At 39.9% G+C, this 12,258-nt stretch overlaps 1 protein-coding gene across 3 annotated transcripts in view; it reads left to right on the plus strand.

The window, feature by feature from the left end:
• Positions 1-12,258, plus strand: part of LRCH2 (leucine rich repeats and calponin homology domain containing 2) — a 98,256-nt gene that overhangs the window by 63,479 nt on the left and 22,519 nt on the right. For all 3 annotated transcript variants that reach the window (XM_075068914.1, XM_032776458.2, XM_075068913.1), the window contains 6 exons: positions 2,709-2,753; positions 5,692-5,742; positions 7,198-7,255; positions 9,142-9,254; positions 10,741-10,878; positions 11,189-11,266. In XM_075068914.1, the coding sequence (XP_074925015.1) occupies positions 2,709-2,753; positions 5,692-5,742; positions 7,198-7,255; positions 9,142-9,254; positions 10,741-10,878; positions 11,189-11,266 (483 nt within the window). The remainder of the gene's footprint in view (positions 1-2,708; positions 2,754-5,691; positions 5,743-7,197; positions 7,256-9,141; positions 9,255-10,740; positions 10,879-11,188; positions 11,267-12,258) is intronic.

A 12,258-nucleotide genomic window follows, 5' to 3' on the forward strand; every position in this document is an offset into this window, starting at 1 on the left:
GCTTGCGTGAGTGTCCTGTGCCTAGCACTTAAGAGTGTGCATGTTTCTGCAATACCAGCCCTGTTCTTGCCTGGTTCTGTGAGCCTGCACACAGGCAGAGCCTGACTTTTTTGCTAACTTTGCTTTCTATTAGCAAGGCTTGGCCACTACTTTTGTTCAAGTCTTAGGCCTCATAATGGGCTTCTGATACAAGGCCTCTTGTCTCAGGCTCTCTTTCTGCTACAAGTGGGGCTAGCTGCTTATCTTGAGCAAGAAGCAGTTTTAGTCGTCCTGTATCTGAAAAGTCAAGGCCCTGTCTTACAAAGCAGTGCTAATTTCCACCCAGACAGCTCTCTCCCTCTTCCAGAATTGGGTCTCCAGCTAAGTGTTAAGAAGTCCAAGTTATCCCCCTTCAGTTCTGACACCTTGTCAAGAGTAAATCAGTCAGAATCATTTACAGATAATGTGGCTTGGATGTCCTATATCAGTAAACAGGAAGGCGCAAGATCACTGAAGCTATACAGTTATGGAACTGCTGTATAGCCCATCAGCTTCAGATATTAGCTACTTTCCTGAAGTCCAAAATGTCAAAGCCTCTTGCTCAGCAGGCACTCCTCCCAGGATTATGAATAGGAATTGGACTGTCAAATCCTTCATGGAATATTCCAGAGGTGGGGACTTCCGCAAATGGACCTATTCACCACATCCCCCAACAGGAAGTTCCTCTTATTCTACTGAAGAGAAGGTCTAAGTCGCCTCCCTTTGGGAGACACCTCTCTGCTTCCTTGGACAGAGGACCTGTTCTACACATTCACTCCAACACTACTAATGCTAGAGTGATGAACAAGATCAGGCAAAACAATACCAGGGTTATCCTTGTAGTGCTGACCTGGCCGATGCAAGCTTGATATCTTTACCTGCTTCACCTATGTATCCAGCTGGTGCTCAAGCTCCCAATGGTCCCTCTTCTCCTCTCTCAGGATGCAGGTCATGTGCTTCACCCCAACCTAGAGGTCCTCCATCTCCAGGCATGGCTCCTAGATGGCTCAAGGGATTAAAATCCACCTGCTCAACATTACTAAATATTACTAATCAGTAAAAGGGAGTTAACTCTAATTATTTACCTTCAGAAATGGAAGAGGTTCAACCACTAGTATCAAGATCACCCCTTTGTGCCTGAATCTTCTCCTCCATCAGCCATATTGGATTATCTGCTGGATTTAAAAAAACAGGTGTATCTATTAGCTCTATTAAAGTTCCTCTCACTGCAATATCAGCTTTTCATTTCCCTCTAGAGGGGTTTTCTATTTTTGTGCACTTAATGTCATCGAGATTTATTAAGGTCTGGGTAATCTTCACCCACATGTTAAGGATCCTGCTCAGACTTCAAATCTCAGCTGGGTACTTAGATACCTTATGGGACCTCCATTTTAATCTATAGCAACCTACTCCTTGCATCACTTATCTATGAAGATGGCCTTTCTAGTAGCTATCATGTCAGCCCTCAGGGTTGGAGAAATTGGAGCCTTGATGGTAGACCCCCACACAATATTTTTCAAGGACAAGGTCTCTCTGTGACTGCACCCAAAGCTCTTACCTGAGGTGCTGTCGAATTTCCATTTTAACCAATCTTAACCAGTGTTTTTTCCTAAACCATATAAATCTCACCAGAAGATTTCTCTTCAGACGTTAGTTGTATGATGGGCATTGGCCTTTTATATGGATAAGACTAAACAATTTTGGAAATCACCTAGACACTCTATCGCCATTGCTGAACGGTTAAAGAAATGCATGATCTCTTCATGGAGACTGTTGAGATGGGTCTCTGGCTGTGTTAGTGCTTGGTATGATGCAGCTGGTGCTTTGCCTCCCCAGAGGACTGTAGCACACTACAAGATCACAAGCAACTTCCACAGCATTACACAAAAATATTCCAGCATCTGAGTTAAGCAGAGCTGCTGCAGTGCATACCTTTCTCAACCCTATGCATTAGTTCATGCCATCAGATCTGATGCAGCATTTGGTTCTGCTGTATGATCTTTGATTTTGGACTTGATTCCAGAGCTCGCTCCCTCCCTCCCAGTGAGCACACTGCTCGGGAGTCACCTGAAGTGGAGCACTCATAAAGACACTGTTCAAAGAAGTAGTTACACAGTAACTGTGGTTCTGCGAGATGTGCGTCCTCTGGGTGCTTCACTACTGCCCTCCTTCCCCTCTGCTTCAGACTGTTCTTGTTGGGCATTCAGATACAGAAGAATTGAGGGCAGTTTGCCCGTGTAGCCCTGTATGCCCTCAGAGTGTGGCATCAGGTTGTATAGAGGGCATGAGTGGGCCAAATGGACACTGCTAATGGAAAATCTCTGATCAAGGGCTTGAGAGGTCCATGTGCACCTTATGTGGAGCACCCATAGGGACACGCATCTCAGAGAACCACTGTTACTGCACAAGGTAAATGGTCTTTTGTTTTTACTTCTGCAGCACTGCTAGCTTGTCAGCAGCCTTGTGACATAGGTAAGTAATGTGGATGGACAAAAGTAAGTAACATGACCAGCTCGGGATCATGTCAGGAGTTAGTGGCAGTCAGGAATAGAAACTGCTAGCTCCCAGCCCCAAGTTCTTCACCGTTTAAAAACGTTTACTGAATGATGCCCATCTATCTGGCAGTTTGACGGTACAAATGAAACCCATGTTTCCTGTTTTAAAAAACAAAACTTGTTTCTGTTTTGTAGTACAAGTCTTCCAGAAAGAGTTCAAGTGGAAATGAAAATGATGAGGTGAGCATGATAGTGGTAAAAAATACCTCAGAAAACCCATTATTCATTCATTCATTCATTCATACATACATCCCCACCCAGTCGTGGGCCAGGGTCACGCTGGGCTAGGTGCTATACAAACATCACACAAAGACTGTCCATGCCCCAGATATCTTACAATCAAAGTATAAAACGAGACAACAGTTGCATTCAGACAGATGGGAACACAAGGAAACAATGAGACAATGAAACGTGCGGATTTTTACATTTTGGTACCGAACTAGTAATAGTTCAGATATTAAACTGAACAAAAGCAATATATACACTGCTATGTGCATACTATGCACAATATTAGGTACTTCGGATGAAGTGACTCTTCCACAAAAAGCCTGTTAATATTTCCTTATGCTTTTTGCACCATATTATTTCCATAGCATCCATCAGCATGAAATGCTAATCCTAAGACTCTCGAGATTAAAAAAATTAAATGTGATTGCACGATTAATTGCGCTGTTAAATAATAATAGAATGCCATTTATTTAAATGTTTTTGGGTGTTTTCTGCATTTTCAAATATATTGATTTCAATTAAAACACGGAATACAAAGTGTACAGTGCTCACTTTGTAATTTTTTTACAAATATTTGCACTGTAAAAAGCAAAAGAAATATTTTTCAGTTTACCTGCTACAAGACTGTAGTGCAATCTCTTTATCATGAAAGTTGAACTTCCTAATGTAGAATTATGTACCAAAAAAACTGCATTCAAAAATAAAACAGTTGAAAACTTTAGAGCCTACAAGTCCACTAAGCCCTACTTCTTGTTCAGCCAATCGCTCAAACAAGTTTGTTTACCTTTGCAGATAATGCTGCCTACTTCTTGTTTGCAATGTCACCTGAAAGCGAGAACAGGCATTCGCATGGCACTGTTGTAGCCCGCGTTGCGAGATATTTACGTGCCAGATGCACTAAAAATTCAGATGTCCCTTCATGCTTCAATCACCATTCCAGAGGACATGCGTCCATGCTGATGACAGGTTCTGCTCAATAATGATCCAAAGCAATACAGACCAATTCATGTTCATTTTAATTATCTGAGTCAGCTGCCATCAGCAGAAGGCTGATTTTTCTTTTTGGTTATTCGGGTTCTGTAGTTTCCGCATCAGAGTGTTGCTCTTTTAAAACTTTTGAAAGTATGCTCCACATCTTGTCCCTCTCAGATTTTGGAAGGCACTTCACATTCTTCCTTGGGTCGAGTGCTGTAGCTATCTTTAGAAATTTCACATTGGTACCTTCTTTGCATTTTATCAAATCTGCAGTGAAAGTGTTCTTAAAACAAACACATGCTGGGTCATCATCCAAGACTGCTATAACATGAAATATATGGCAGAATGCAGGTAAAACAGAGCAGGAGATGTTCAATTCTCCCTCAAGGGGTTTAGTCACAAATTTAATGAATGCATTTTTTTTTTTTTTAACGAGCATCAGCAGCAAGGAAGCATGTTCTCTGGAATGGTGGCTGAAGTATGAAGGGGCGTATGAATGTTTAGCATATCAGGCACATAGATACCTTGCAATGCCAGCTACAAACATGCCATGTGAACACCTGTTCTCACTTTCAGGTGACACTGTAAATAAGAAGGGGGCAGAATTATCTCCTGTAAATTTAAAAAAATTGTTTTTCTTAGCGATTGGCTGAACAGGGAGGAGGACTGAGTGAACTTGTGGGCTCTAAAGTTTTACATTGTTTTGGTTTTGAGTGCAGTTATGTAATAGAAAAAATCTACATTTGTAAATTGCACCTTCACAGTAAAGAGATTGCACTACAGTACTTGTATGAGGTGAATTGAAAAATACTGATTTTTTAATCATATTATTTATTACAAATATTTGCACTGTAAAAATGAAGTGAGCACTGCACACTTTGTATTCTGTGTTGTAACAGAAATCCATATATTGGAATATGTAGAAAAACATTCAAAAATATTTAATACATTGGTATTCTATTGTTTAACAGTGTGATTAAAACTGCGATTAATCACCATTAATTTTTTTTTAACTTAATCATGTGAGTTAACTGCCATTTAATTGGCAGCCCTAGCTAATACCAAATGGACTCCGGCCTCACATTTGAAAGTCTGGACTATAGGAACTAAAGAGTTAGTGTTACTTTTGAAATTCATTTTTTGTCCTCCTTTCTTTGTCTTGTCTTTCATTTCTTGTTGGAAATATTTAAAACAAAACCATTGGCAAACCATAATGCTGTCAGTTACCTTTCCAATTGCAAGGTCAGGGTGGCTGAAATGGTCTTCCTTTACCTTTTTTGTCTTTTAACAATATGGAAACACACAAAGCAGTCCTTTAGATTATTATAACAGTTACCAGTTCAACTGCTATAGTTACTCAACTGTGAATTAATAGATGCATCTACAGTTAAAATCTGGAGAAAAATTGTTCTGTAGTGTAGAAAAAGCTGGATCTCAAAGAAAGATCCAGTGACAACTCTACATTCTATTTTTGTGACCATCTTTAAAGGAAAACTGCAGTTAACTAGTTCCAATCTTTTCCAAAATAATAATTACAGATAAAGGTGTACTCTGTGACTTAAACGTTTTACAACTAAATGAAAGGACTATATTTTAAAATAACATTAGCTTCAAAATGAAGTATGTCAAATTGAAATGTATTTAATGAATAATAGACTTACACATTTTCCCATGTATTGAGGTGTTCAAGTTAAAGATGTTTTACAATAGGAAAAACCTTTTGTCCCAATTATGGCTGTTGTACATGTGTGTTTAGTTGATTTGCAATTTTTTTATTTAGTCACTACCACTTTGCCTAACACTTGAAGAAAAAATGTTGCATGTGTCTTTTGTATGCATTTTCATAATTTCATATTATACCTATTCAAAATCATAATTTTCATTTTATAATTTCATCTCTTTGATTTCTTTTTAGCAAGACAGTGATAATACTAATGTGTCCCCACAGTCTCCTGTATCATCTGAGGTACAAGTTTGTGTTTTTTTTTCTTTCAGTGAACATTTTCTGTGTGCGCTAATTTGTTTTCATTGTGGTTCACTGTGCAAAAACATGCAACTCTTGGACAGGTCAGAAAATGTTAATCAATAGGCTTTGCTTTGAAAGAGAAATTGAAATATTATGCACTTCTGCAATAATTCAAAGCAGAAATAAGTAGGAATCAAGGACAGATACCTTTTTAACTTCCTTAACTTGTCCTGCCTCCACTACCATCAAATCTCTTGCTCCCTCTGATTTTTTCGAAGGTTGGAATATAAGAAAGCACTATTTGTTTTCTGCCTCTTAACTCTAGCTGATGAAAATAGCTACTGAGAAGGGAGAAATCATAGCTGCCATATTGAACAGACACAGAGTGCAGGCTACCTACATACGTAGCATTTTAGTTTTAAAAACAAGTTATGGTATAGGTCCTCAGCGAGTCCATAGAGGAGCCAGAATTGTGAAGGCCCCCCTCTAATTTAAGGGGTTTCATCCCCACAGTCGTGACTGCCTTATGCATCTTTTACCCGGGTGGTGTGGTTCTCTGGCTGTTTGAGGGTTAGGAAGGAAAATGCTTTGTGGCCTGACCATGATGTTTCCCTGGCTGTCAGCTGCATTATAGTACTGACCCAGGAAGAAAAGACATCCAACGAAGCTGAAGGTTTCCACCCGCTGTCATATAGGGATCATGAGTGTGTGGCATGAGGTAGGAATCTCTTGTGTACAGTGGAGGGGGCTGGGAGAAGATTCCAAGCACATCAGGGATCTGAAGAGTTAGAGTTCCCATTCGCCACCTTTTGGGATAGGAGAGACCGCTGTCCCAGCTGTTGAAAGTAATTTCTTCTTGAAAACAGAAAGATAATCCCTCCTGGGTCTATTTTCCCCCCATTTGAGCTGCAAAAGGGTGTCAAGACTAGATCTTGATCTGTACTGTCACAGCAGGGGAGAGACAGACTTGGATTAGTGGCTGTCTATCTGCAAGCTGCTCATTCCACAATTACCTACCCATGCTGTCATTTCCCATTGTTCTGTAAATGGTTCTGGTCTTGCCTGCACATACAAGTGGCACCAAGTTAACTAGCATTGGCTTTTATATAGATCCCAGCTTATGTGTGGATACACTTAGTGTTCACAACTAGCTTAGAAATGTGTCCCCGCAGAGGCTTGCACTAGTTTACATTTATTTAAAAACAGATTTGAGTTAAACTTGTGCCACTTTTGTGCCTAGAAGAGGCTTATGTCTTTTTCTCTTCTGTGGATGATGAGTCTTCATTCGCTGCTTTCTTATTAAAATGTCTTCTCCCTTATTATAGCTTTTCAACTTAGTTAAAGCAGGTTGTCATCATGGAAACAAAAGTTTAGGGTGTGAAAACTATTTTTAATTTTTCATCAAAAATTGGAGAAAATTGCAAAAAACTTGATTATATTATCTCTCTTTAATAGGATTATGAAAGGACAGACAGTAACTCTCATGGTCCGTTTGGTCTCAAACCTAGGTCAGGTAAGGTGATGTTCTCTAATACAGTATGCCACAGCAAATCTTGCTTCCCACATTAGAGCTGAAGATAAGGGCAGCAGAGATGTGAGACTGGGACTTTTTGGAACAAATAGAAAGGGAGAGGCCACTGCACAGTACAGTGCCCACAATTGACTTATAGCAAGTGTACAGTTGGAAGAGGCATGGCTAGCTGCTCTGATAAGCTCATAACTGCACTGTCTCTAAATTGCAGTTATTTGCTACATTGATTTCTAGAGTCCTGCATGGATACAAAATTTCGATCTGCATCGGATCTGCAAAAATGGTCTGAGTATCCACAGATGCAGGTACCCATGGATATAAAGCAAATCACAGATTTGCAGGGCTCTATTCATTTCTCTTTTGTGTCTTTTGCCATCCTTTGTAGGGGGGAAAACGATGCAGATCTGCCTTTGACAATCAATGGCTGGGAGCTTCACAGAAGGGCAGGCTATTGTCCATTGAAATAATATGTGGGGTTTCAGAGTTTGCCAATAATCATTAGGCTCAGCACATTTAGGCTGCCATGCCCTTGCCACTTCCAGAGTGCTGCTAACTCCTCTTATTTAAAGCAGACCTTAATTTTCTGAAAACTAGGAAGCAAGGCTACAAATATTTTTAGTTAGTGCTATCTTCTGACATTTGCATCAGTCATATGCATGTTATATATATTAGCCATTTAAAGTACAGTTGAGAAATGCTGCCTTGGCCAAACAATGAAGAATTTCACATGAACATCTAGGAGGTTCTGAGCTCATTAGGAAAAGCTTGCCTTACTTGTTTACAATATGCATTCAGGTCAATCTTTTGCTCTCTTCACAAATTTGTTCTTTGTTAATACTAGCTTGTAAGCACTCAGTATTAAAATGCATTCTGCAGTTGGTCATTTATTGTCTCTGTGGACAGTTCACTCTCTAATGTACAGTGTATTATAAAAAAGAGTTCCACCTTTTAAGAAGTTTATGCTTTGGGTATTTCCATAGACTCGGTGGTTAAGATGAGAATACACATCTTTTATGTGTAGCATGCATGTCATAAAATGTACAGGACCAGTGTTGGCATTAGGAACAAGTTACATAAAATGCTCATTGGGGATGTCTAGATTATTTCCTGCTAAGATGACCCCCTCACCCTCCCCCCAAAATAGAACCTCTTTCAATGTGTTTTCACAAGAATTAAACTTAAAAGTGTAATAAGTTAATATATTTCTAAATATTATGGAAATTCTTCCAAATTAAATACTGCAAAGTTATTGGTATTTGCAAGAAAGAGGATAATCCAATAATAAAATAGTCACCTGCAAGGTTTTTTGATAGTGGAGAATGATAAGTCAAATGCAAACTCGAATGCTTAATCTTGTCCTTTCCATTGCACCAGTGCAGCATTATGAAGCTTTGGTCAATAAGAAAATTCATACTTGTAACTTGTGGTTTCATAAACTTTCTCCCGTGACCTAGTTTTAAATATTTATTTTAATAATTTATGGTTATAAATAAATTAGAGGAGTTCCTTCCACAACAGTTTTATGCTGGGCTACAGTAAAAAGCTGTAAGAATAGATATTTTCAAAAACCAGTATGGTCTACCCTGTCAAAAATGAAAGCACAGTTTTGTATCCAGACAGATTTGCTACCTACCCAATTTCCAGGCACAAATACAGACATTTGAAGGAAGAGCCAATGTGCTTCCCTTTGAAAATTTAACACCTAAAGACTACATGTTGCTGCTAGGCCATTGAGCCTTTATAGCATTGAAACGTACTTGTTCTGCTTAACATTTCAATAACTGTGATTTTCTCTTTTACTTTACTGGTGGATGTTTTTTCCACAGTGGGGGTGTTCCAAATATTGACAACTGTCTGTTTTATGACAGCTTTCAGCCGTTCCTCTCGCCAGGACTCTGGAGTAGTGGACCCTGGATTTACAATGAGGAGGAAAATGGAGCATTTAAGGGAAGAAAGGGAACAAATAAGACATCTTCGCAATGTACGTTCCCATGACTTGCTGTTTAGGCTCCAGCTGGTGGGGCCACGCCCTTGCGTGCAGTGCGCTTACTTTTCTTTGCACCACCAGCATGTACTTGTTGTAAAACCTGACTACATGGCCCAGGCAGTGCAAGGATGATAACTGTAGTATTGTAACTCCATATCTGGAGTTTGTATGCAACACATCTCTCCTACCAGGTTAGGAAAGGGGGTGCAGTTGGGATGCCCCTACACCATGTCAATCTGGGCCATACGTTTGGCCCTTGAGAGCCAATGCTGCTGTAACATGGCACAAGGAGAATGGTGCCCATCTCTTGACTAACAAGCTGTGCATTCTGGCATGTACCTGAAGAGTTGGCCCCAGGTTTCAAATCCTCATCCCTGAATCATCAGACATGCTTTGGTGGGAAGGACCTTAGCTGAAAAGAGTGTGAATAAAGCCATGTTGGATCTAAATTTCAGTGTTTTGAATAGATGTTTTCCTATATTGCTCTATTCTGAAAATCATTTTGTAAGTTACATTCTTAATTATTAGAACACAGTGTAACTCTCTTTTATGCAGCTACTAAAGAATGATTAGATAAAACAAACTTAGAACAGTCAGTTCTTGATGTTGTATTAGTTATATTTTTAATTCATCCTCAGAATCCCAGCTGCATGTCATCAGAGGCTGCACATGTCTAAAGGGCACATAATGTACAGAGATTTCAGTTAGACACTGAGTCTATGTTATAGATAATACCATGATAGCAGCTCCGGCTCCTGTTGCAGCAGCAATTTGCTCGAGTCCAGTTAAGCTGTTTAGGAGAAACACTGCTCCTAAGATGATTAATCGGGTGTGCTTCCTATCCCTTTTTCCATGAAGGCTTGTAGTTTGTGTGGTGAAAAGCACTTCCTCCTTCCCCCACTCTCTTGCTACACAGGTGTAAGTACTTCCACCCCTCACCACTCAATTATCACTTCTTGGACAGGTGACATCCCACTCCCCAAATATGCTTCCACTCCAACCATCTCTGTGTGTGTCTATGTGGGTGTGACCCCCAGAGTAGAAGAAAAAAGAATTTGCCTCCCATGAATAGCATGTATCAAACCCATAGCCTCCATATCTTCACCAGCAGCTGATGCTGCTTCTGAGCCTGACATTTCAGCCTACAGATCTTTCACCTTCAGAAAATGAATGTGCAAGCTGTCCATTATATGGGCTTTGATAGGAGCAGTAGGTTTGTTTTCATAGCTAATCTGCACATGTGCACAGATGAGCAGCTGCATGAGCTGCTACCTCAATATACCTGTGAACATAGTCACGTCATTAAAAACTGAGCTGAGGAAAAGCAAGTTAATTATACAAAGAATATTAGTGCCCAGTAGCATAACAGTTTAGGCTTAGTGTTGTTTTTAAATTTATGGGATTACTGGATTTTAAATTAAACCAAAATTTCCTCAACAGTGAGAATATCATTACTATAGACACCTCTTCTATTTTACAGAATCTTGAATCGAGGCTAAAAGTCATTTTGCCAGATGACATTGGAGCAGCATTGATGGATGGGGTTGTTCTTTGCCATTTAGCCAATCACATAAGGCCACGTTCTGTTGCAAGTATTCATGTACCATCACCAGCAGTGGTGAGTCAGCTACATCATTTTTATTCTATCTGAAGTGAAAGCAAACTGTTGGAGTTCAAAATTCTGAATTATCTTTGCTATTTTAAATGGTTATATTGTCAGTTTTTATTTTATTTCAGGATGCAATAAGCCAGTATTTGGTGTTACGTTAAGTCTCAAGTGTTTAGCAGTCTGTTATGAACTAAGTCCTTAAAAAAATTAGTTTTGTAACTTTTGCTTGTTTTCTAGTACAACTGTTATTGAATTTGCATCATAATTATTAAGTCCTTTTATAAATGCCTAACAAAGATCTAACATCCTATCTTTACAGCCTAAACTCAGTATGGCAAAGTGCAGAAGAAATGTTGAAAACTTCCTTGATGCTTGTAAAAAATTGGGAGTGCCACAGGTATACTAATCACTTTATTGATTAATATACTTTATTAATAATCACAGACAGGATGTGTCAGCATTTACTTTTCTGGGTTATCTAGAAAGCCTAGTAGTTAAAGCAGTGAAATGGAAGTTGGGAGACCTGTGTTCCATTCCTGGCTCTTCTACTGGCTTGCTGGATGACCTTGGCCAGGTCACTTCCCTGTGCCTCAGTTTCAGGGGATAATGATAGTGACCTTCTGTATAGAGTGCTTTGAGATTTACTGGTGAATAGAAGAGCTATGTGTGTGTGGTTATGAGAAACCCTTCGTTTAGTGGCACATTGTGGCGTGAATGGCAGTATCTGCCTAGGAAAGTTCTTGGACTAGAATGAAAGGGATTTTGCAGATCACAAGGTGCATTGACAGAGCTACACAGAATAAGCTTGCATGGCTCTTAACTATACTAGCTCATCTGTAGTTTTTGTTACTATTCCCTCACTTTCATTTTACCCACGCTCATTCTTTCACCTTCTCCGTGAAGGGAAAAATTAAGGGCCAAATTTTCTTCTGTGTATTAGGGAACAGGAAACTCCATGAGTTTGTATTTCCAGTAGCCACATGACTGTTCTGCTAGTGGCCGTTTAACTCCACCTCAGTAGGACAGGAAGGTGGCTTAACCCTGAAAACCATAGTTCTTCTTCGAGTGCTTGCTCATATCCATTCCAGTTAGGTGTGTGCGCGCGCCGCATGCACGTTCGTCAGAAGATTTTTACCCTAGCAACACTCGGTGGATCGGCAGGGCGCCCCCTGGAGTGGCGCCGCTATAGTGCCGGATATATACCCTTGCCGACCCAGCCACCCTTCAGTTCCTTCTTACCGCCCGTGTCGGTCGTTGGAACAGTGGAGCGCAGCTTAGCTGACCTCCGCTTCCCTAGCTACTCGTAGTTCTTGTGTATATTAGTTATAATCCTTTTATTTGTATATACTTATGCGTTTTTTCTTTACTAGCATAGTTAGTTTATAATAG

Source organism: Chelonoidis abingdonii, chromosome 8, assembly GCF_003597395.2.
Source record: "Chelonoidis abingdonii isolate Lonesome George chromosome 8, CheloAbing_2.0, whole genome shotgun sequence".
Taxonomy (NCBI): domain Eukaryota; kingdom Metazoa; phylum Chordata; order Testudines; family Testudinidae; genus Chelonoidis; species Chelonoidis abingdonii.